The 25,880-nt window shown below is 45.4% G+C and overlaps 1 protein-coding gene across 3 annotated transcripts in view; it reads right to left on the bottom strand.

Annotated features, from left to right (window-relative positions):
• Positions 1-25,880, bottom strand: part of LLGL2 (LLGL scribble cell polarity complex component 2) — a 32,596-nt gene that overhangs the window by 2,783 nt on the left and 3,933 nt on the right. For all 3 annotated transcript variants that reach the window (XM_057381387.1, XM_057381388.1, XM_057381389.1), the window contains exons 2-21: positions 22,586-22,693; positions 16,297-16,394; positions 15,201-15,282; positions 13,819-13,934; positions 13,094-13,252; positions 12,240-12,402; positions 11,935-12,067; positions 11,102-11,156; positions 10,781-10,935; positions 7,266-7,483; positions 6,723-6,790; positions 5,621-5,774; positions 5,422-5,526; positions 4,326-4,618; positions 3,918-4,071; positions 3,491-3,641; positions 2,676-2,792; positions 2,004-2,170; positions 1,097-1,361; positions 270-423 (exon numbers count right to left, since the gene is read on the bottom strand). In XM_057381387.1, coding sequence (XP_057237370.1) covers positions 270-423; positions 1,097-1,361; positions 2,004-2,170; positions 2,676-2,792; positions 3,491-3,641; positions 3,918-4,071; positions 4,326-4,618; positions 5,422-5,526; positions 5,621-5,774; positions 6,723-6,790; positions 7,266-7,483; positions 10,781-10,935; positions 11,102-11,156; positions 11,935-12,067; positions 12,240-12,402; positions 13,094-13,252; positions 13,819-13,934; positions 15,201-15,282; positions 16,297-16,394; positions 22,586-22,660 — 2,882 coding nt within the window. In that variant the 5' untranslated portion in view covers positions 22,661-22,693. The remainder of the gene's footprint in view (positions 1-269; positions 424-1,096; positions 1,362-2,003; positions 2,171-2,675; positions 2,793-3,490; positions 3,642-3,917; positions 4,072-4,325; positions 4,619-5,421; positions 5,527-5,620; positions 5,775-6,722; positions 6,791-7,265; positions 7,484-10,780; positions 10,936-11,101; positions 11,157-11,934; positions 12,068-12,239; positions 12,403-13,093; positions 13,253-13,818; positions 13,935-15,200; positions 15,283-16,296; positions 16,395-22,585; positions 22,694-25,880) is intronic.

Raw genomic sequence — 25,880 nt, 5'->3', positions numbered from 1 at the left:
AGGTCTACTTTACTGATGTTCCAAGAGAGGAGGAGGAACATGATTTCCCTTCACAGAGCAACAGCTCAGCCTCAGYATTTGGGAACAAGCAAAGCAAGCCAAATATACTCCAAGCAGGAAAACCATCAGGGGCAAGGTTTCAAAATCTCTACAGATGTTAACTTCAGGGRTAAGGCTCCAGTCCCTCTATAAATGTGAACTTCAAAGGGTTTGCTTTTTTTTCTCCCTACTCTGACACAGTCAGTKTGCAAGAGTGTCACAGACTCTACCTGGATTTCCTTGCAGCATTCTCMGTGCCAGACTTGTTGTGCACGTGATTGTTGCTCGTCACTTCTGGCATTTCCACGATGCACCGGGGCTCCACCAACCATTTGGTGGAAAGGGAAAATCTCTCAAACTCCGATGGGGAGATCAGATAGAAACCTGCAGGAGATGGGGAATTTGTAAGGGCAGTTCTCAGGAAACGGTTCCAGAATGAAAGGTAGTCCAAAGAAAGTACAGATCTAGGCATGCTCTGTGTTTGGCAGAAAGAGTTTTGCATATCTTCCTATCCAAACAAGGAGGGATCGTTGAGGAAGATCTTAGCCCAGCTCCCCTCTGGTTAACCTTGAGACTCTGCAATTTAAGTCCATGCTGAGATAACTGTGTTGTCCTGTACTGACACTTAGGAAAACTAGCACAGAAAGATGAAAAAAATTAATTGGAAAGCACCCATAGGGTGTTGGATCCCAATTTTACAATGTGAGTGCTGAGCCACAGGTGTGTGCAGGAGGCACAGTGGAGCCATTTCCCCAGAGCCATCCCCTCCACGCCAGTAAGAGCAGAGTGAGCAGCTGGAAGGAACCTGTGGGGCACCTCCAAGCTGAAAACCACTGCATTCATTCATTAACAGCAATGGAATAAACTCACTCCTGATTCTGCTAACTCATGTGTTGGTACCTGGCTGGGAGCTGGTGCTGCCCAGAAACACAATGGACACATTTCTGACACCAAATTTCTGAAATATTTTCACATGTTTCACACAGCCACCTATAAAGACAAATCCCTCCTCCACCRTCTCAAACAAGAGGGCCGATTTGGGGGAAATCCACCTCACCTTGGCCATATTTGGTGAAGACACAGGATGCAATGCCACTCACATCCTCCTTGCGGATGCAGGGGTAGCGGATCTGTAACTTGAGGAAGGGCAGGGAGATGATCTGGATGTCCCCCAGGTTGGTGAGCACAGCCAGGTCGTTCTCGCTGTAATCGTCGGTCTTGCAGCTGCCAAAGTTGGCCACGGTCACCTTCCGTACCCTGCAGCCCTCCAGGGCCGTCAGCTTCAGCTTCAGTTTGGAGCTGACCTTGGGCAGGGTGAAGACCTGTGACAGAAATGAGACCCTGACACCTCTCCCTGCACCAAGGATATCCCTGTATCCCTCTCCCCGGGATATTCCGCTGCTGCCTGCCTGGACAATGCCTGCATTCACAGGGAATGCACACAGGAGGAACCAGAGCCAGCCCCTGCTCCTGACAGAAATCAGCCATGGGCAGTGTGAGAATCTCTTCTGTTCTCACATCAGTTTTACCCTTCGGGCTGTAACTGCACTTCTCCCCTATTTTTTTCAAAACTCTTCCCTTATTACAGAAAGTGGACCAGGTTTGACTAGTTAGTGTGCAAAACTAGGAACTTGTAAGCTATTTCAAAGAAATGCCTACAAATACCTGCTTCTGCACTAACCACAGAAAAGCTCTCACCCAAATGCAGAAGCAGCCTTGTCCAAAGGGTATAATGTAGTAGAGGCATAAAATTTCTATATTCAGCATGTGCAGCACTATGCTGAACACCCAGTTTGCCAGCACACATCTGATTTATGGACTGCACCAAACAGAAAATGCTGCCCCAGGACTGTTCTTCAGGTACAGGAGAACAAGCACTCCCAAGAGCTCTCTCTCCACTGAGCAGGACCCAGAGATTTAGCAGATTTCATTTGCACCTCCTTCCCTCAACAGGTGACACTCACCTTAAATTGCTCTTCAGATACCACCAGCAGCTGGTGGCTGCCTTGCATATCAGGACTCTTGGAAAGGTCATGTGCTACTTCTAGAGGTTCTGGGAGGGGAGTGCTGCGTCCATCCAACACAAGTATCCCCACAACAGGAGCCCTGTGCATCAGCTGAATCTCTTTGGCTAGACAGGCAAGATAAGGARGGAAAACAAAAAGAAAAAACAGACMRGAGTCTAATCAGAGACAGTGGTAGAAACTCACTCAYATCCTCTCAGGGCTGGAGACCTACATACTGTGGTTATAGAAATGCTGCCTAAAAGGGTTTAATAGTTGAAGGGCAATTCTGACTGGACTGATTTGTGCTAAACAGAAACTATTGTTACATAAAGACAGCAGGCCCAGCTGTCAGAACAAGGGACACGTGCAGYGAGGGCTGATGGCAAACTTCAGTAACAGCTGACACAAATTTGCATTTCTGAAGTGAGTGGGAAATGAGGCTGAGGCACATCAAGCAGCGCTGGAGCTCCAGCTCAGCTGCTGCAGTGAGCATTGCTCAGCTCAGACACTGCCACCCTTGGCTCTAATCACTGATAAACAGCTCTAATTGAGCAATCCTGCTTTTCTGTCCATAACTCCTGTGAGRGATGGCTCAGACCCAGCAGAACCCTGCTTTCAGCAGGCACTTACCCTGCTCTGCCCTGACAGGCTCATCCATCCTCCTCTCTGCTGGAGGAACACGTAAACAGAAGGCRTAGACTGTCCCTCCATTGGTGCCAGCCCACAGGGACGGGCAGTGCCGGGAGCCTGGAGTGACAAAAAGGTCCATGAGCAAGGCACCACCACGACACTCTTGGATAACAGCTTTCCCTGGCTATACAAAACCTCCCTCTGCACCCTAAAAATCTGTATATTAGGGCAGGCTTGCCAGGCAAACTGCAAGTTCTTGACATACTTTTTCCAGCACATGTCCACCAGCAGCCCTTAAAAAGGGCACTGCATGTGAGCAAAGGCAAAAGTGCTGCTTCCATGGACCATTGCAATTGCTGTGTCCAGTTTTCACACACTTATATCACATATCCACACATTTATATCACATATGAGCAGAGTAAACTCGTGCATTATACCAGTTTGGGCACTAATGCACAATCAACCACCACCTTCACCCAAATTAAAAGGCTCTGATGGGGACAGGCAAACTTCATAGCAATGAGAGAAGAAAAAGTTGATGCTAAAAAGTCAGATGGCATTCCAGCACGTTTGAAAACCATACATAAAGACTTGATTCAAAGATGAACTTGCCTTGGCTTAGCCAGCAGCYAGAATGGCTAAATAACAATTCTGCATGACAACATATGCTCTCGTTCTATATTGGTTTTTCGGCACAGCACAAAGTAGGACACAGGAGGTGCCGAGTTTTCCTGGCAGTAAATCCTAATGCACTCCTTGGCAGAAGAGGTAAAAACCCACTTGGARGAAGAGAGAGAGATGCTTTTCCTACTCACTGTCTCTCAGGAAGGTATCAGCAAAGTACAAGGTTCGCACAAAGCCGGTGAAGGARTCCTCCGCCGAGCGCGCTTCGATCTTGCGCTGGACTGGAGCCAGCTCCATCTCCTGCAATGCGTCCTGGTCAAACTTGGCATTGGCTTCCTGCACCTTCAAAGGTGAGGAGACACACTGTCAGGCAGGGACAGACACAGCAGGGAGACACAGGGAGGGTGGCAGCAACAGAAAGGCACGGCACAGTCACACCAGTGAACCCATCCTCTGAACTGATCTGTAAAAATGCGCTTGTTTTTATCTAACAGCAGCATCAGGARTTGCCACTTCTCCCTTACACCAACAGCTTCTGATCTGACCACCTCCCACTCCAGGCAGCCTCAGCAGGMTCCAAGCTCTAACAGGCAGACCCCAAAAAGGTGAAGCCCTCACCTCTGAGGTGTTCCCACTAACTCCTCGCCGCTTCCTACTGGACACGCGGCTTCTCCTGATCCGCCGGAACGACTGACGGAGGGACTTCTTCAAGGACTTCACCCGAGACAGGGGACCTTCTAAGGCCAGCTGGTCACTGGGATGCAGTGTGCACCTGGGAGAGGGACAGAGCAGCCATGTGGTCAACTTCCTACTGGCAATTGCTCCCAGGAGTCCAACAGGACACATACAAGTTTGGAACACGCTTATATATTCTGAAAGATCTTCAACGGTGGAGAAAAAAGAAGCAGAGCTTCTTGCCACAGAGACAGCTCTTGAGAAATCACTTAGCACACCTTGTTTTGTTTGTAATTCCAGGTAATCATGAACAGAGGATCACCACAGACATCCTGGAAGGATAACACTTACTTGACAAAGACCAACCGCTTCTGCTGATGGTCAAAAAGCCCAAAACCATGRCTGGTACCAAAGGCCACAAGCTTCCACTCCGAGTGCAGGGCCAACGAGGTGACCACAGCTGGTGGCTGACACTGGACRAGGACAAATGGCTGAAAACCAGCTTCAAATCGAACAGGGCCATCTCGAGTTTTCAGCTTCTCGTGGCCTTTCCATCGATAGCCCTCTTGGTCCTGCAGCAGATCTGCTTCAGCGTGGTCCACCACGTGCTCTGCATCCTCATCGTTCAGTTCCATCACCAGCACCTGGAAGGAAGAGAACAACCTTTGCTTTTGCTGTGCAGGCAGATCTGCAAGCTGCAGCCCTTCCCTGCAGCTGCTAAACTACAGCACCTCTCAGGGCAGGTAAATGACAGMAGATAATGTCTRAAATAWCARCWAGAGAAAGCAGAAAGTCACAGMATGGTTTGGGTTGGAAGGGACCTTAAAGATCACCTAGTTTCAACTCTTGCCATGGACAGGGACACCTTTTCTGGTCAGAGTTCTGTGTTCCATCCAACCTGGCCTTAAACTCTTTCAGGGAMRGGGCATCCACARCTTCTMCAGGCAACTTGTTCCAGTGCCTCACCACCCTCACWATAAAGGAGCTCTTTCTATCTAATACYCAATCTAAACCTACTCTCTTTCAGTTTGAAGCCACTCCCCCTTGTCCTGTCACTCYAGGACCTTGTAAATGGTCTMTGTCCACGTTTCCTCTGGGCTCCTTTGAGGTACCAGAGGCTGCAATTAGGTGACCCCAAACCTTCCCTTCTTCAGGGAACAAGCCCAGCTCTTYCAGCCTTTCCTCACAGCAGAGCTGCTCCATCCCTCTAACCAGCCTGGTGGCCWCCTCTGGACTCACWCCACCARCTCCAYGTCCYYCCTGTGCTGGGRACCCYGGAGCTGGATGCAGTGYTCCAGGAGGGATCTCACCAGAGCAGAGTCCCAGGAAGCATTTCCAGAGAACAGATCAATTTACTATGAGACAAATGAGCATTTTAGATTTGAGCAGATCCCCACATGACACTGAAACCTGCCCTGAAAGCAATGTTTATGCTGATTCACAATACCTGTCCTGCTGTACCAGCCACAGCCAGGTACCCACTGTATTTRCACAGGTAGATCTTCTGGATGCCAAGCCTTGGATCATCACTGTAAGGATCGAAGGTGCCAACCTGGGCAAGAGAACAGAGTGAGGCTGGGCTTTAACTGGGGCAATCAGAACCCCCCAGGTGCTCAGAGAGTTTCCACAAGCAGCAGCTGCCTCACCTTGCGGAGTGGAGGCCACTCATCCTCCCCCAGGGTGTTCATGTTGTCRTTGGGATCAGCATCCGTGAGGAACACTCTCACTGTGCTCAGCTTATAAAGGAGGTGCAGGCAGACACCAGAGGCATCCCAAAACCTCACTGTGCCATCCTCATGCCTGRGGAGGAGGTTACAGGAACACACATCACACAGGAGAAAGCTCACGGAGCATAAAACAGAGGGGGAAAGAACAGAACCCAAAAAACAAACCACAAAGAGAAAGGTTTTTGGCTTCTTGGGTATTTCTGGGGGTGTTTTGTTTTAGGTTGTTGGGGTTTTTTAATCCAGTTGTTGTGACATCATTATACCAATTTAAAGATTATGCCAAAAAGACATGGAAAAGGCAAAAAGCTTAGTATACAGAAAAAAACTCATCCAGACAAAAATACTGTTACTGTGAGGGAAGGGAAATTATTTTTTTAAAAAATCAAGCTTTAATCTTAGTTCTCCAGGTGAAAATTTGCAACAGTCTTCCAAAACAAGGGTAGGGGCTTCTAACATGCTCCATCAAGAATGAAATCTGAGGAACAGCCCAGTGAAACTCTCAAAAGTGCTTTGAAAAGAAAATGGTACATTTTTATGCAATGAGACAATCTCTTGCTAGCTACTTCCACCTCTTAGCTAGATCTGTTCGTGCTGATCAAAGCAGACAGAAGTCCAAGCTAACCTCTATTTTAAGATTCAGAGTGTAAGGTAAAGGGAAAAATACTTCAAAATATGCAAGATTAAGCTCCACTTTTGCACTGCTGCCTTTGAACCAGGCTGGATTAGTGCCTGCACTCCTACACAGTTGGGGAGKAGGGGGAATGGATAACACATCAGAACTAAAAATCAGCCACTTTCTGGGTTATCTGTGGACATCATGACCTGTTTGCTCAGAAGCTGCAGAATCAGTTGGCTTCACAAAGCCAGCAGCACAGCTTTGAGAAGCTGCACTGCAAAGCTGCAGCCTCCTCCCTGCAAGATGAGCAGACTTTAACCCCACAGGAAGGCCTGAGGGAGTTCAGAAGGGGGAATGGAAGTGGGAAGGGCTCCCTGATGGCTCTGAGGTCAGTTCATTACATACCCTGTCAGCAGCAAGTCCCTCTGAGGAGGATCTGGGGCGATGTTGGTGCCACCATCAATCGGCCACGGCTACAAACACAGAAAGAGAAGATTGTGACTCCCTAGGCTGTGACAGAACATAAAGTCAGCAGGAGGGCTTGAACTCCAGTGCAAGTGGCAGTGAAACAGTCCCTGCTGTCAGCTTTTGTTTGGATTGGGTGCTCCCGTTCTGACACCAACTGTGCCTTTTAGAAGGCATTCTACACATTTCCTCAAGAAGCTTCATGCTTTTACTCAAGAACTTTGTTCCCACCGACAGCTGGGAACCCTCAGACTTCCCCTCGGGCTTGTCAAAGCTTCAAAAAAAAAATCACATTTTAATTCCCCAGTGTGAGTAACTGAGGCTTTGGGAAAAAGCCTCTCTCRACCCCATTAAGAGGCAGGACAGTGTCTGGTGGGGCTGAACCCTCTGCAGAGCATCAGCAGCACAGACCACCCACACCCTGGGCAGCCACACCGGTCACAAAAACACGGGAACACGCAGAGGGACACAAAGCTGCCCTACCATGCTGGAGTAGTGGATGTTCTGCTTGCTGCCAGCGCTGATAATCCTCTCCCAGAGCTTCAGAGGGATGTTGGAGACGTGGTGGGAGCAGGTGATGGCTGAGCAGTGCAGGGAGGCCAGGTAGGGAGGGTGCACTGCTGGCCAGCCGGCGCTTTTCAGGTCTATGACCACCAGCTCTTCCTCTGCCAGCACCACCAGGGCAGAGGGGTCATCAAACTCTGCAGGAACAACATCCAGTGAGCCTGATAAAACTGACAAAACCATCCCAGGACAGGGCAAACAAGCTTCCTGTAAGGCTGCTCTGAAAACTGTAATCTGCAGTAATCTGAAAACTGCAGCTCCACAGCAACATTTTTGTTGGAAAAAAAGGTAAATGCTTCTGTGCTAACTGGGCCTGTTGAGTATGAATGGGTCTTGAGACAGATTTATTGCTAATTCATGATTCTTTACATCACCCCTGGGACTGTGAGAGTGACTTTTTACAGATTCTATCGCAGAATAAAAAAAAATATTAACTAAATGACTAAATAACACAAGTTTCATACTTACTACTGCAACAGCCAGAATTCCAAAGACTTCACCTACAGCTAATTAACAGCACTGGGCTGAAAGACATGCAAACACCCCAGCAGTGACCCATTTAGTGCTGTGCTAGGACCACAGTCCATCCAGGCTAAGCTGCTTAAACATGCTAATGCCTTGGGTTCTGCAGAATGCTTCTCTGCCTGAATTGACAAGTATTTACAATTCAGCTCCTTTACTTTTCATTTGCTCTCCTCCTCATATGCTGTGACACATCCTCTAGACTTTCTTTTTAAAGATGTGTACATCACCTAATAATTCTTATGTATATTAGGAACAACTACAAAAGGAATATGTTAATGCAACTTGACTGGTGACATCTGACACAAACAAGAATTTTARTTCTAGCTACAATGGGAAATCTTGAGTGAAAAAAACTTAGTCTACAAGGACATTATTGCAGCAAGGTTCACGAGTCAGCCACAGCAGCAACTGGTGGGGAAAACCAAACCCACAGATCAGTTGACAGCAGTGAAAATTAACAGAGCTACRGAAAGCTGAGTGAATGTAAAGCTGGATTGGGGGTGGTAAACAGTGAGCCATTAGCAAACCTCCTAACTCAGCTCTTCCTGACCTTCCCTCCTAAACTGTKCTTTTACTTCCCTCCTTTACTTCGTTGATTACCTGGTATACACTTGCAAGAAGGCACATACCAGCACTGTTCACTCAGCAAAATTAAATTGAAGTAATTAGTACCTGGCAGCACTAGTGAGGCACCCCAAGATTCACCTCTGACTAGCCCCAGCCATAACACATCACTAATTAGTTCAGTTTCTTCAGGAAAGAAACATTTTCTATTCAGTTTTTTACTTTGCTTTCCTATGTGCCATCRTTTGCAGTTGCTCGCTGGACTTCTGAATAAAAGAAATAATAGACCTGCGCTGTAAGAGCCCTGCATTTTGCTGCTGCCAACATTAACCAAAAGGGCTCTGTTTTAACAATTTTTTCCCTGCAAAGACACACATCTGAGCTCATTTCTTATAGCAACAATCTATTTTAAGTTGCTGAAGTAGCAGGCACAGTAGAATTTGTCATGATTGCCATACACTCACCCACTTCATTCAAAAAAAAAAAAAAAAAAAAAAAAAAAGAAAACAGGAAGGGCTGGCCTTTTAAAAACTCTTTCCACAGCATATTCAGGGTAGTGGAAAGTCACCAGCTACGACCATGCTGCAATGCATAAGCTTTGTGCTTATTAAATTAAGTGGCTTTGGTATACAATTAATACCTTGGTATTGCCATTGCAGGGAAGACTGCTTAAGGGCAAACAAGGCAAGCCACGTAGATCCACTAAGCTTAGGCAATCAGCCACAAGGAAGCTTGTCAACCACAGAAACCTCATTTTATTGTAMAAAACTTCCTCGCTGAAGCGCAACAGTTTCAGTTTCCCATAGCAGCTCCTGTCTGAACCCACTGGCAGTGGTGGTAACTAGAAAATTCAGCTCTTGGGAAGCAGAAATAAAGCCTGTGAGCTCAGTTATTTCATCCTGAAGAATTTATAATCATATCCAGAAACTAAACTCTTAAGTAGTCCAACTCTGACCTAAAAACCTTAGATTTCTTTCATCTTAAAGACTTCTGCTCCATCATCTAGAATCCCCCCTGACAATTTCATAGAAAGTAAAAGGATTTTCTTCTTTAATACTAAAAGGTATTGAACTTGAGCTATTAAACAATACCTGAAGTTTATTGGCACTGTGACCTGTAGGCTCTGCACATTTGGAAGATGCTTATAAAGCAGTGCAGTGCAGGGAAAACCTTTAACAGACACATACAGGCACTTCTGCTCAGTTACACTGCATTTCCCTGCTGTCATTTCAGTAACCTGAAAGGGCCTGTTAAGGTCTGGGAAGAGAGGCAGGAGGAAATGCAAAAGCAGTTTCTTTCTGCCTGTTTTCCCAAGACATTCCTCCCCTAGGTCTGTGCTCTCTGTCCCAGAAGCAGCTGGAGGGATCCGACCTGCACTGACAGACTGGGACGAGGARCTGGGGCTGCCACCACCCTCCCTGGCAGGCCACAAGACAAATTGGTTTGGAAACCAGTCTAGCAGGCAAACCAGAGACCAGAAAGCCTGAGAAGATCCCAGTGACAGAAGATTTACTTACAAGCTCCTAAAAAATTTGCAGTGGGGCCTGACCCAACTTCCAACATYGCACATTTTTGTAGCTTGAAATAGCATTTTATACTCAGTTGCTTCAAGTTAGCCAGAAGCAAGAACTATGCCAGCATTAAACACAGTTCTTGGGGAAAACCCTTTGCAGTTTCATGAAAAGAAGAATGTACAGTTGCTGCAGAAGTAAGGGCAAGAAAGCTCTTCAACAGAGGCAAGAATCTGACAAGCTCTAYACAATTCCAGGAATGAGAACTATTCCGTTTACATTCATGCTCACCAGCACGAAGGAAATTAAGTTCTCTATACACTGACCCTTGGTTCTCTGTCACCCTTCGCTGATTTATTACCCAGAGCTCCAGACACAAGTCCAGGTAGTAATTAAAAGGAGCAGTGTCTCCGTGGGAGTAAATTCTGGTTTTAATTATTAGCCTCCTTTGAAGTGCTATTTCCAAACAACAATATTCAGATCCTCATTTCACGACCTGGTTGTGTCCAGYGTCCAGCTTAGACATAAGCTAAAGACATCTTTTCTCATTAACAGAGTAGCCTAATTTTTTTGAGGAATGTAAGGAATTTGTAACTTGCCCTTTATTTACACCAGGATTTTCCACTTCTTTTTTAAATGGGAAATCTTTTACAGCTGGATTCAATGTATGAGTTTTTTCCAAACTAAACGATTCCATGATTCTCTTCTAAAATCTCAGAAACTCCCCAAACAACTGACCTCTTTATCACATTTCATCTGCTATTTATACCCAGCAGATTTCCACACACGTACACAGCCACCCTAATTCCTCAGTAATGCCCTTCCATCACATACCTGCAGCAGGATCTGAACTGAAGATTATGAAGAAGTCTATGACTCGTGAGGTGAAGTCAAAGGCTGTTTGCTGGCTGCCATGGATGACAGAGATACTGTGCCGGTCCCCATAGCTAGCCCGGGGCATTCCTCCTTGGAATATTATGTAAGGAAGCCTTGAGTGAAAGAAAGGGTTAAAGTGGTGTGTGCTGAAGTGAGGAGTAAGCAAAACTTCGAGGAAATGCCAAAGAAACTTTGACAACAAGTTGTTATAACGTTACTCTAAAGGGCTCTTGCAGCATTGCACCCTTTAAACAGTGAAGGGATACACCACAAACTCACCCATTTTTTGTTGTCTGCCAGTAGATCTTGGAGATGGCCTTGCAAGGAAAAGGACCTGAGCAAACAGAGTTATTTGTTACAATTCAGGAAGTGCATCTTCACATCAGAAGTTGCTGATTCTGCTTCAGCCAGGTCACCTCACCCTCCACCCCAAGGGGAGCCACCTAAATTAGCAGGGACCAGCACCACCTCCCCAGCCCAAGCCACATCAGACAAGGCTTCTGGGACACACTGACCACAGAACTCCTCAGCAAAACACAGCTTAGACTCGGGGGAAGTTCTAAACCATGCTGCTGAAGGCTACCAGGGAGTGGGAGTGCTGCTGGAGGAGCTGATTAACTGGAAAGGATTGCTAAAATCACAGCCATTCCTGAAACTAATATAAAGTGATAGGGCTTCAGAAGCTTCTCTATGTTCAGAAGGTGAGGTCATCCCCATTTGATGGGTTCCAGCACATCAGAAGCTTCGTTTCATCACTGCTCAGGTCGACAAAAAACACACTCAGCTCACTATTAATTACACAGGATCCAAGCAACTCCTGCTGAACAGGACACCAGCTAAAACAAAGAGCTGAATCACCAACACCCTTCTTCACAAGGGGCACTGAGTTTGTCAACAGACTCGCTCTACCATGTTCAGGACAGATCAGCAATGCAAAGAGTTTCAAATCCAAGGAAAAAACTGGGCTGAAATCCCTTAGTCCAGGCTCACAACCCATTCAAGAGGCAGCTCTGCATTTTGCCATTAAACACGAGGGGGAATTGTGACTCGAATATCCTACATAAGCTCAAAAGTTTAGACAAATATGCAACAGTTAAACYTCACTTACTGACCATAAGGCACAGTGTTTTCCAGAGGCTCTGGCTGCCTGTTGTCACTGGATACTGGCCACTGGGTGTAACTTCCATCGTAGTGACAACTAATGAATTTACTGCCATCCCTCTGCCAGTAGAGGTTCTCCAGTTGCTGAAAAGAAAGCCATACAAATGACTGCTCTCCAGAGAGCTGTTATCTCCCCAAAACAACCCATTCTTGCTAAAAAAGCAGCTTTGTCAGGCTCTCCCTGCACCTACTGTTCTTCAGAGCGTCAGTGAGAGCCTTCCTGCTCTGCTGAGCTGCCTCGGGATTGAATCAATACCTGGCTGCCCAGGAAATGGTGTGTTGCTTTGTTATTCTGCAGGTCCCAGAGGACAATCAAGCCTCTGCTGTATCCAATTAGGATCTGGTCAGGGTTCTTAGGATGCTCCCGAAGGGCTTCCACCAGCTCACAGGATCGCCTGTTGCAGTTATCTTCTGGTATCCTGCAGGAGCAGAAGAGAAAACCAAGCAAAGCTGATTCCAGGTACAAGCTAAAATGACTGTAATAAACAAATGGGAAATGAAGTGACAGAGTTCAAAGATGTGATTACAGTCTTTCCACAAATCCTACAAAAAGCAGAAAAATCTTAAAGGAAACATCACTCCAGGTCTGCCACATGGATATGCACACAGTCCCGTTTTCTTCAGGGAAATACCAAGGTTTAAAGACAGTCTGAACCACAAAACCTCTTTACAGAATAAAGGTAAGATGGAAATGTCAGTAGGAAATATGAAGTAGGACAGTTTTCAGCAGTACCCAAATCTCCAGAGTGATAAAATCCTCGTTTGAACAAAGCAGCGTCAGACTTTCTGCCAATGCTTGAAAAAATAAATGGGTAATTACAGCTAAACAAAATATTTTTTTTTGCATAAATAAACACAAGGGCCAGGGCACAAGGTTTGCAGATTCACCCTAAGTGAACATGCTGTACTTCCACGGTGACAATACCAGGCTGACCAGGGCACAAACTGTTACTTAACACACCCCAGGACCTAAAGTTACTGTCACGAGACTCTCAGGCAGATATGGACAATGCTTAACACAACAGCCAGGCCCCAGTGCATAATCTGGGGTGACATTCTAACAAAGGATGTGTCTGCTAATGGGATTCCACCTCTTGTTTGCTCACTCACCGCTGCAGCACGGCCTCGGGGCTGATGGTCCTGTCCTCCAGCACTCGGAAYGATGGCAGCTCCAGCACGAAGATGCTGCCACTCTCAGTGCCCAGGTACAGCACCTCCCGGGAGGAGTGGGGAAGGACAGCTGTCACTTGGGTGGCACTCGGTGGAGACCTGGGGATGCAAAGAATCTCTCGTTACTGGGTTTGGGAGAAAAAACAACCTAACAGAGATATCTATTAGTGGTATTTGTTTTGGAGGTGTGATTTTTTTTATAAAAACAGCTTTAAAAGACAGATTATGTCAAAAATTCTTGACAAATGCACAGACAAAGAGCCAGACAGCTTTTTTTTTATGGAACCCTCTCTAAGTGTTCCTAAAGGAGCTAAAAATAGCTCACCTAAAGCTGGCAAGATCAAGTGAAACTCCAACCACAACAGCATTTCAAAGCCTGACTTCAGGGGAGCTTAGATTTACCTAACTTTAACAGCTGCTGCACTCACAGCAGTGAATGCACAGTATTTTAAAAGATGTCACCCTTTGCACTGGATCAGCACTTTTAAAAGTTGCTCTCCCAGGCCCCAGCCAGCTCATGGTTGGTTTCCATGGATGCTCTTTCAATGGACTCAGAGGAGTGGCAAGCCGTAAGAACTGGACAAACTCTGGCTTAAACAATAGCAGAATTTAATTTCCTGACTTGCTTATCCCCAGAGCAGCTCCAAGCCCCTCCTGTGGCTTACCCAGGTGGCCCTTTGAGGGTGAAACGATGCTCCTCCCGCAGCTCAGATGCTCCCCCGTGCTGCTTCAGGCTCCAGAGGTGCAGGCTGTTATCATCCAGCAGTGTYACCAGCTGGCACTGCAAAAATCACACAACTTGCTTTTTTCAGAATGCCAGTATTAAATATAACACAGTAAATTTAGMAGTGAAGTTGCTGCTGTTCATAATTCCCTGCTAAAACAGGACTGGGGAGCCGGTTCAGTTTTTTATAGCCATGGACAAACACTGCAGCAATGGGATTTAGGGGGTGGAGGGAGACAAGAAGTAGCCTAGAGGCTAAAAACCCTGTTATAAAGGCACAGGTTATCAGTGAGGGGGATGACAAGGATTTAGGCTGCTGAAGGAGATCAGGCTCTGCTGTAAAGCCCAGCCATGCAGCTGCAGGCTGTATCTCACCTCCTCCTGGCTCAGCACAGGTTTGCTGAACACACCCCAGCTTTGGGTGGGGCTGATACACTCTGCTACACCACACTCCTCACATTCTTCGTGTCCAACCTCATTCTGGAGGGTTGTGTCAGAATCCTTTTATGAGCCCAGCCCTGCTGGCTGGATGTTCAAATTGAAGCATTTTACCTGCTGCAGCCACACCTGGTGCAACACTCCCCATGGGAGTTTCAGTTTATACCATTAGYTAAGCAAACAGACACCCAAAACCGCCTCAGGAACCAAATCCCTCGCACAAAGAGGCCGCTTGTGCTGCACTGGGGGCATCAGGCAACAAAGTCTGTGACCAAGACACCAAGTCTGACAGTCATGGGAAAGGGAAAGTGGTTAGACAGACACCAGACATTTGGAAAATTCTGCTTTCCTATTTTTAGTGTGTGGCAATAACTGTTCAGCAATCCCCAGGAGCAGGATTCAATACCCCCCAAACACAAAGGCAGCAAACTTAACAGCAGGCAAGGCTAGCAGTGCTGCTTTGAGCTCCTGAAAATSATTAAATCAGCTCAGCAGCAGCTCCTGTTCTATCTGTTGTGCAGAGCAAAAGACCACCCAGTCCTGCTGAAAAAACAGGGGCAAAAGGAAAAGGAAGTTCTTGCTTCTGCAGCGGATTGCCTGAACCATCCTGGCCTTATTACCATTCCCAGGATGTTGCTGGAGATAAATGACTAACAGTTATGAACAATAAAGCTACTCTTTAGTTTAAAGGTTCTCTTTTAGTTTTACTGAGCATCTCCACAGCAACAAGCGCTGCCGAGAGCGCAGAACACGCTGGGATAAACATTCCCAACCCGGCAGCATTTGAATATACTCAGTAACAGGAGCCCAGATCCCCTGGAATAAAATCAGCACCTGTTTAGGGGAGATCTACATAAGTCACAGAGGTACTGGAAATGCACTTACCTGATCAGGTATAAAGTGAATCTGCATTACAGTGTTGTTTTCTTCATGTAAACCCATGAACTCCACCCCAGGAGCACCATATCTGACGGGTTTGTTGAGGATCTACAGCATTTAAGGTGACCCCCAGCTACAATTAATTGGTAAGAAGCTTGCTAGCAAGCAAGATGAAAAGAGATTAGTTTGAAACCACGTTTTACTGTTGGTGAGCTGGACTGCAAAGAACCAATGCAAATCACCTTTTGATTTTACATGCTCGTAAAATTCGCAGGCTGTGCTCGCTGTGGAGAACAGGGAAGTTTTCTTCCTTCAGCATATGCAGAAGTGCCTGGACCCTGTTTTTTCTCAGAGATGTTTCGTGGTTTCCCAGACAGTACAATCCTGCTTAACTAATTTGTAACCAGGAGACAGATGGCTACTGCCTGCATGGGGAGTCCAGCCTCTGAGCACAAACAACACCAGCAATAAATGATTAAGCTGGCAGAAACAGCACCAACTTTTCCTTTCTAGGTTGGGTGATGTGCCTGTTTTACAACTCATCTAACTGGTCTGTGCCATGGGAATCACCTCAGTGYCTCATACACACACACAAAAATCAGACTGGACGTCACTAGCTAAAATAAAATAAATTACCACCTTTGGTGTTTAGCTTTTTAATTCCTGGATGGTCAAAAACTCAGGAAGTTGAAGCATTTCTGCCTTCTGCTTTAACCTTTGAAATAGAATTGCTTTAGGAAGAAAAAAAAAAAAAAAAGAAAAGAAAAAGGAACCCTGCCCCAAATATTTAAACAACCCTGGAATTTACAATGTGAAGGATTGCTAAACTTAGGCCAGATCTAGTCTGACCTTCTGCATAGCAAGAGCAGAATCTTGTTTAATATCTGCATCAGCTCAGTTTCTGCTTGAGCTACAGCTCAGCTCTGGGAAAGATAACCCCACTCTGCTCAGACCAAAATCACTCCAAACCTTGGCAAACTGTTTCAATGTTCCAGCAAACCTGGCTTGCAAATTTATTATTTGATCTAACTTTTGAAGTGTCTTCAAAGCTGCACGCTCTGCTGAGGTTTGGGAAGTCTCACCCAAGGTGCTCAAAGGATACAGTTTGATGGCTCCTGATCGTGTCCCGATGGCCATGAGCCGGAGAAAGGGGCTGTAGCCCAGGGCACTGGGCTGGTGGGGAAATCCATGCTCCACRGTCTGGGGGAGAGAAGGGAAAATCATGATCAGCAGCTTGTTTCCTGGGCATTGCTGGACAGAGATAAAACCCAGAAGTAAACACAGCATGGCAGGMTGAAATACAGTACTTAAAGGCAGCWTTTTCTGTGGAAAAGTGTTCAAACACAGGTTAGATTCTCAGAACAACAGCCTAATGATGAAATGTGTGCCAAGAACCCCTGGCTCCACAGCCAGGATATCCAGAAATGAAAGAGAAACGTTCTGAAAACAGGAGCCCAAGCAGCTCTYGATGTTAAGATTATAAATAACTCTGCACAAGCACAGCTTGGTCAATACAACACACTCCATCACTCCACATCAGCTGCACTGCTGCAAACCAACTGCTCAGCACAATTCCAGAGTCTGACACAAATGCTGTGAGCTGKAAGACCAGCTTTATCTGCCAAATTCCACACGGGTCAGCCTTCCTGACCTGCTCTTGGTGGCTGGCGTGAAGAAATGGTGCAAGGCAACACAGAGCTGAGAGTGAAGGAAGCTGCAAATTTCATCGAGGAAATAAAAGAGATTTCCAATGGGCAGCCAGCAAAACTAATGTAATCCACATCCATTTTCCACAGGGAACATGAGGATCACTGGAATTTAATGAGAGCAGGAGCCTGCTAGGCCACCTCAGAGTAATTCAAAGCCATTTGGGACTAAAAAGATGTCACTGTCATGGAGAGCAGTGTTGCTTGGCCTTGGTGGTTTCCCCAAAGCACAATTTACACTGCTCCAGGAGGGAGATTTGGAGCATTTGTACACAGCACAGTGAGCATGGCTGATGCATTTCCACACCAGGGAATAATATCCTGCYATCCAAGCTTACAGGATGCCACCAGGCTGCCTGGAAAAGAGCTCAGGGAGGTTTTCAGAAGTGCTAATGCACAGCTCTTACCCTGGGTTAGGCAAAACCAGAATGCACCAACACACAGCCAGGTAAAAAGGCTGGTGTGCTCACAGATTAATAGGGATTCTTCCTGGAAAACACTCATCCTTTCAGGCCCAACTTCTGGAAAACACCTTCTTCTAAGGCAAGCTGGCCAGCTACAGAATAAGAATTCATTACACTCACTACTGAAAAAGAAAAAAAAAATCAGAGAACCCTCCATCTACAGAACTTGCACCTCATTCCCATCCTCATTTCCATCACATCTTTGAAGGAAAGCTACCACATCACTTAAGTTTTATGCTTCATTCAGCCTAAAAGTTGCACCTGGATTTTATTTCCTGCATAGTGATTTCCCAACTTAATCCCCTGCTCGAGAATCAAATGGAGCTGGTTTCATTTGTGTGGTCAGGCTGTAGCCCGAGGTGCCCCAGCTGCTGAAAGCTCTTTAATGTCCTRCTCAAAGACACAGCACAGGAGGATCCAGCTGACTCCAGGGGCTGCCAGTTTGCYTCAGTTTCACCCATTTGATCACAGTTCCTAAACTGCAAGAAAAGACCTCCCTCCTCTAAATATTGGTTACCCCAGCCTGAGGTGCTCTTAGGGGAAGGTGAGCCTCTTTAAAAGATGAAACTGGAAATATTGGAGCATTTCCCAATTTTCTGTTTGCCAACTCATTAGGCTGGGCAAAAGAGTGGTTACTAATTTTGTACCTTTTGTAGGTAGTAAGATTGGTACTACAAGCTCCAAGACCACTGAGTTTACTTCCTTTTATGACAATTTAATCTCCAGCCCTACCTATTTATATTYTAAGAAGGTAATTTAAGSATCAGGTTTGTAYTATTAAAAACAAATTTTGAGAAATCAGTATTTTTAATGTCACCTTTGAAACTGCTGCTAACCAACCTTTGCATAGCTACACATATCAAACTTTCTAGAGGAGACTGTATGAAATTAGGAATTTATCTACAGACTCAGAATTGAAACAGGGCAGTTTCCTAATCCAGCAAAAGGCAAAGAGGAATTTCTCTGCACTGTAACAGCTACTGAGACAACACAGAAAAGCTTCCCAATTGTCAAAGTTGTGGGAGGATGAAGCTATGGTGCWAAATTCTGGGAAGAAGATCCAAGGTAACACGTTATCACAACAACAAATCAAAATTTAAATGAATCAGGTGTAGCACAGGCAATAAACACCATTCCACTCTCACCCAAAACAAAGTGAGGAACTTGTTAGTGAGACACCACTGTAACTCTCTGTTAGTTTTAGTTTCAACTTGTTCACAGTCACTGTCATGTTATCAGCACAACTAAGTGCAATTTTCTGTGACACATCAATTAGAAACTGTGATTATTCTGAGATTTCATCCAGCCCAGAAGATAAAGCTTTAACCATAACTCCCAGAAAACCATGACTTATACAATACTGCACTGCCTGTTAGGAAGCTGTCAACACCAGACTTAATACTGGCCTAATTATATCTTGGGTTTGATGTGTTAATTTGTAAACACATTAGACAAGTCAATAAAAGCTTTAATTTTCAAGTATGAAACCTATGAACTGCATAACCAAGTGTGTATCATTCAGTAATAATAATTAGAAGGGTGATTTTTTTTTTCCTCCAGGTTTTCATTCGACCAAAAATTTGAAGAACCCCCCATTCTACAGACAAATTTGTAAAAGAGAGGTATCAGTAACAACCACAGTGTGCTACACAACTGCTCCCAGAGAGAAGGGAACTGTACCAAAGGCTTCTGATAGCTCTGAATCCTCAAGCCCAGAAGATGTGACAAAGATAACTCTGTCTTTTATCATTCATTTGTTTCCACAGCTGGGCAATAAAGGCTTCAGGTGGCTTTTGGGCTGCATTTGACACCACCAGGGCCAGGCATTCACATTCACTGTCCTGATTACCCAGATCTTTTCCTTGTACTCATTTGCACCCAGTTGTTAAATCACATCAAGGCAGCTTTGGGCTGCCCTCCTCCCCTCCCCTCTCTCGGCAGCTTTCATCAGCAAATCCTTTCACCTGCCCAGCAGGTAAACCCAGCAAGGGGGAGAGAGGGGGGCCGGAGGCAGCAGAGGTTACAATGCAGCCTTTCAGCAGAGCTGAAATAAGAAACTGGAGTGCCCACAAAGTGCCCTCCTTCTCAAAAGAGCCTTTGTTTCTTTGGGGCAAGGTAGGAGGTTTTTTTTTTTTTTTCATTCTCCACAGTTTTGTCAGACTCAGGCAAGCCTGGTGTCAGCGGCACTGACAGAAATGCTTCGTGTCAGTCATATTTACTGCAGGAAAAATGTGGCCAAGCTGAACAGTTGCTCTCAGCCCACACTAAAACTGTGCCGATGAAATTCTGTCTTCCTCCTTTCCCTTGTCTCTGCTTCTCCTCTCGGATTGTTTTATGACAGAGCAGAGACAAACCCCACCAGAGGCAACACAAAGCCCATCCCTTTGTTAGTTCATCTTTTGAAGAAACAATGAAGCCTGTATGTGCTAACTCGGCTTTGCACAGACACTAATTCAGAGTTCAGGTAAGCTGTCCATCACACCCAGCAGCAAAGGGGGCAGGAAGGCTGAAAACAGGGGAAAAAAACACAAAGCCATAAATTAAATGCAATGTTCCCAGTTGGGAAACATTCAGCTGTAAGACAGGCTGGTTCACCTGTGTGTTACCCATCATCTCGTCTGACAATGCCAGCCTGAACATGTTCCTTCTGCAGAACTTGGACTGAGCCAAAGGCATCCAAATACTAATTCCAAAAGCAGGATAAACTCAAAGAAGTAGACTGCCAARTCCACATACCTTATCCTTCATTCTATCCACCGAGCTAAAAACAGATTCTTGCAACAGGTACACACAAGCAGGGGAAGTTCTTACTCACACAGAGAAACAGATATGCAAAGCTAAGTGACTAGCAGAATTTAGGAAGGTGTTTTTTTGAAACAAACACAAGTTTGAAGAGTTTGAAGCGCTAGTCCAGTCATCAATCAGTCCTTTAAAACCATCTGGAGCATCTCTTACCCGGAACAGAAATGCAAGAGAGAGKCAGTAAAAAGATCACAGCCTATTTATACCTGTCAGAGTAAACAAACAAACAAAAATCCACCACCACACAAATTAAACAGACTTTAAAATCCATTCTAGGTCAGCATGGTCAAATACATTCCACTATAGGATACTAAATCTGTATAAATCTGCATTTATATTCAGCTCCAGTGTAAAACGAGGGCAGGAATCCCCAGCACCTTTAAGGCACAGACCTTCYCTTTAGTCATGGCCCGCATCACACACTGAAGAGGTGCAAATCCACCRTGCAATTTCTCTGATCAGCAACTTTGCAGTCCCACAAAATATTTCCCAAGCAGGTTCTTAACCAGAAGTCTTTCAAATACCTCAAATAACAAGTGTTTTAAAACCTGCTTACCAGCACTAATGGGCTTGCTCTAATAGCACATTAGAGCAGGACAGCCTTGGCACACAGAGCACTATGATTCTTGGCTCCTTGGAGCCACAACCTTCAACAGCTCAGAATTAAGGTCTGACTTTCCCAGATTTTCTCAGTCTGGCTAGCTGTGAGTAGATGTTTATTGGATCAAAGGGTAGAARCTTTCAAATGACCCATTATCTCTGGAAATACTGGAATGGGAAACACAAGACTTGGGAAAAAAACCCTCACTTTTATGCAAGAAAAAAGTGTAAAAGATTCTGTGTATAATGTTCATTCTCTTCTGATTCATATTAGAAAAGAACAAGTTACTGTGGCTTAAAGGTGCAAATGCATTTTACAAGGCCTTTAATTACCAAGCTGTTAATGAGAGTAAGTCATTAGGAAGTGCCCAAAGTAGGTGTCTCCTAGAAACAAGATGCAATAGCTACCTTCAGGACTGAATCAAATGGAGTCACAAATCCTGATGTCAGCTTCTAATATATTTGGAAGTTTCCCTCTGTTGCAAAAGCTACCTCTTTCAACCCTGTTTTGCATTATCCAAATTAGTGTGTCTCTGGCAGGTAAAGCTGAGCCAAACATTCTCATAAGTGAAAGGGATATTCAAGGAAGAGACATCCTCAAAATAACAAAGGTTTTTCCAAGATATATATAATTTTATACGCTCATAAGCAATTCTGACCCATCGCAATTCTGACCCATCCCTAGGATGTCTTTTCTGAAGCTGACATTGCATTCAGCTGGATGCAAACAATTCAATCCTGGTCTGCATTCAGTGATTTTCTACTGCATCTGCACTAGGATTTCCTCGTGGTAGCAGGGCAGAAAACAGACCTGAAACCCTTYTGAGTTCCTTTGTCTCTCCAAGGGCAGGGAGGTATGCATGGAATTGGTGTCACTTAGTACTGATCACATTAAWTCATTCACCTCAAATATCCACAGTTCCACTTCAAGTATCCATCCACACTACAGTTCTAACGAATCAAAGAGGCTATTTCCTAGGCTGATTTCATTTATCCATTATGCTTTTCAGCAAAATTCCATTTAAATCTCGGAAACACAAATCCTACRACGATATTTCTGCTCCCCAAAGAAGGTGTAAGTAGCCATTAGTCTAGCAATGATTTAATACCAGGCATTTCTAGAGATAAAAGCACTGTGCTCCTGGCCAGGGCTCAAAAGAAAATGCCCAGTGTTGGATAGATAGCACAGCCATTGCCATTTCTTCTTCAGAGAGGGAAGGGAAAAAACCTAGAAACAGATTCAGACTAAGATAATAGTAAATTCATTATTAATGGCCATTGTGCTGCCTAGGTGCTAGCACAGCCTTTTAAATTCACATTTAAAAGCAGAGGCATACTTGTAAAGCCAAAGTATGATCAGGGACAAAGAACTCTGGTTTCAGCTGCATCACAAGCTGTGGCTTTTGTGTATCTTTAGAAAAATGTTTATTTAGAAAAAGTTTTTATTTAGAAAAATGTTTATTTTCCTAACAAGGACTACCTATGGCAGAAAGAGTCCCAGCACATAGCACAGCAAGTGACAGACCACTCAGAAGATAAAAAAGTTGCTGTGAAGATGTCTTCTTACAGCAAATGCCACCCAACAGCATCACAACATCTTTCCTCTTAAAAAGGAGAGCCAGAATTGAGAACATGCCCAGGAGCTTAAAGGAAACTACTCAGRCACATCGAGGGGAAAAAGGGACAGAACTGAGAAAGAGAACAAACCACCTCTCCTAAATTTAACTTTTCCACCCACACTCAAGTAGTTTATCCCTCCCTTTGCAGGGTGCAGTGGCTCAGAATAGATTTGCCTTGAAGTCTGAGGAAAGCCCCGTACCTTGTTAAACTGGAAAAGGTCGCGTTTGAGCCTCTCTCGCACTGGATCATGTCCGGCTCTTAAGAACCTTCTCATCTTCCTCGCTGTAGTATCTTGGCAACAAAAATCCTAACAAAAGAGAAAAGCAAAGCCATATAAACAAAGGCAGCCTGAGCAGAAAGCAGGCAGAAGTAGGTTATTTATTTTGGTTTAGCAGGTAACAAATCAGCCAGAGCAGACTGAGACAACATCACTATCGAGTGACTAAAACCTGACACCAGCCCAGCACAGCTCTCTGGTGCAGCACCTTACAAAATTCCATTTTCACAATGACAAAGCAAACCAGTACAGATAAAAAAAAGAGGATTTTAAAAGGGGTCTTGCACTTGGCCATTTTGTGATCCCTTGAGCTGACCTTATCCAAAGAAAAGGCAAAACTGCAGTATTTGCATAAACGTTCAGACAAACCCAACTTAAAGGCCAACTCCCAGGCTCAGGCATTATTGACTAGCATCAGKTCTCACCCCAGGTAACCCTCCAGCTATTATTGAGTCAAAAAGAGAAAGAATCTCATTTTCAGGTCTCTCCATGGGCACGGCAGAAAGGGCRCTGTGCTGCCTGCAGGGGAGCCGCATTAATTATTAACTTGCTTTTGTAAAATATCAAGCCAAACTCCCTGCTGGAGATGGGGGTAGGGGAAGGGAATTCTGCACCTGCAATTCACCGTGCAGCTGAAGCACAACCACAGCCTGTCCCAGTGCCTGGTGCCTCACAACAACAGGAGGATCCAAACAGGAAAAATCAGACCTGACATGGGGAATACCAGGCTCCAATCTCCTGTTCTGTCCAGCTCAGGAGACTGTCACATCTCCCCTCTGCAGAGGTGTTAAGAGACAAGCAAAACTCTGCCATCTCAAGAGCAAAGGTTTAAATTCACATCCTGACAACTCACCCTGGTRTAAGAGCTCCTGCTTGCCTTGGCCATCTCTCACAGGCTGCAGTTTACACACACTCCACTTGGTATTTTATTTTAATTTGTTGGGCARGGAGCAATTTGCCAGCTGCTCTGCACACAACACATGTACAGTGGTGGTCAGAACTTGTGGGGTGCAATGAAGAATCAGAATGGATCTTCCACGTCAGAAGAGGTTCATACACACCTACAGCAAGGTGGGGAGGAGGCTGATGTATGGGAAAGAAAAGGAYCAGGAGCACCACAGGGGGACTGACAAGTGAACAGAAAGCCTTGRACCTTCAAAAGTGGGGCTGGAGGTGTGAGTGACTGAGGGGAGGAGTTTTCACATCTGTACAGATGGGAATAGCCCAGCTGGAAACAAGGTGGTTATCTCTGAGCTCCTGCCAGCAACAATGGCCTTTGGAGAATGACTTAAAGCAGCCATTCCTGAGGAGCTCRAGCTGTTTTTCAAAGGGTTCCTAGCAAGGCCTTGCACCAGCTGTGAAGGTCCAAAAGAAGGAAATGGTGTGATAAACAGGATGCTCCACAGGCATATTTTGAGAACTCYCTTTAGAAACTCCCTGAGCTTGAACTTGTACCCCTTTGTTGCACTACTGCCCTTTTACCTTCCCTGCTCACACTCCAGCATCTCCAGCACCTGTGCAGCAGGGCCCTGACCTCCCCAAAGGGCTGCGATGCAGTCCTGGCTCAGAGGAGCAATCACAGGGTCACTTAGTCCCTAGAATGACTAAGATCACCTAGGTGACATTCCAGGCACCTCGATCACTGGCAGCATCAATCACCATGAGGAAAATCTGGCTCTGAGCAGGGCAGCTACAGGAATCTGTGTTTGTGAGCCATCAGCACATGCAGGGGTGAAGAATGTGCACAGAAACAATGTATGAGAACCCCCCCAAAAAAGGGGAAGAATAAAAATGTAGTTCACTTGGAAAGTAAGTCCTTCTGCAGTGATTTAGTACCTCAACGGAAATTTCCAAAATAGTATCAGATCATAAGTCTTCTTTCACCAGACATCCCTGAGAGAGGGRTGTATTTTCACAAAGCTACATTCACTTTAAGTTAGCAAAAGTTACAGAGCAGTGACAAGGCTCTGTGCAATGAAAGGAGAGYGTATCACACCCATGTATAACACACAACTTGCCCTTAGCCAGACAAGGAAAGGAAAGTGCCAAGGAGACGCACCCTTTCCCTCTGTCAATCAATATCCTGGACCTGTTAAACGAGGCAAACCCACAGAGAAACTCTGCTAATTACCCTTCCCACTTTAGAACAAGAGACCTCAGCTGTGCCAGCAGAAACAAAACTCGGTGTCAGGAGCAAAGAAAGAAGAGAGGGTTTGATTTGAGAGAGACACAACTTCACATTGAGCACCTCGCTAGAATGTTTTASCCTGAAATATTAATTGCATCCAGAAGCGTGCAGCTTGAGCCTGCTTATGCAAGAGCTCCAACACTCACACTCCAGCCCACAACAACTTGTTCAACAGGCTGAGAAGTGTGGTAGTTCTGAACTGAGCAGTAACTCACTTGAAGAACCATCACCCTGAAGGGCTGAGAGGATCAGAGAAGGCAAACTATGAAAGTCACCTCTCATTGAGTGATACCAGAGCTTCTTTCTGAGCAAACAGACCTTGAGTGTCACAGTACAGGAGARGATGGGAGGAAAAGCAGTTTTGAGCAAAGGCAACAAAGGAACAGCATCCACTGCAGCACAGGCTGTCCAAGCAGAGTTATCATCACAAGTTTACAAGGCTCTTATCGAAGAGAAGCATTTTGGTTTTAATACAATAAGCAAGCATCTCTTCCAATTCTAGAAATAGATTCCACAATCTGCATAATCTTATCTTCCAGATGCACATTTACATTTTAGCAGGCCATTTTCTCTCCCACACACCTTTGGAGTCTTACAAAACTCCAGCCCCATGTGCTCGGCAGTTGTCTGCCAGTCAGCATTTACAASCATCTGGTAACAGTTGTGGCTACAAGTAGCCAGAGAGGAATTCTCCAGTAGCCTCTGAAGCTATGCCAGGTCTGCATGTATCTCATGTTCTCATTTTCCAGGGAAACAATTCTTTAGGCTTTCAAAGAGGAGTCTTTTACCAGAAACTATGYGCAACATTCTCTTCTTTCAAGATGCATTGAGGGCAGCTGTTTAGAGGCAACAATAGCCCAAGGCTGAGCCAACCCAAGTTTTGGTGGCACTGAGGACATGGACACCTGACAGCAGAGCTCAGAGTGCCCTGTACATAGAGTTCCTACTGCCCTGTTACCTGAATGTTCAGCTAAATACAACCACGTCCCCTTTTTCACCTCATTTGATGAGATCCTGACACAAAGCAAA

The sequence above is a fragment of the Malurus melanocephalus genome, unplaced genomic scaffold, assembly GCF_030028575.1.
Source record: "Malurus melanocephalus ecotype Western Australia unplaced genomic scaffold, MMel_1.1 scaffold_509, whole genome shotgun sequence".
Lineage (NCBI taxonomy): Eukaryota > Metazoa > Chordata > Aves > Passeriformes > Maluridae > Malurus > Malurus melanocephalus.
This window is presented reverse-complemented; position numbering and strand designations above follow the sequence as displayed.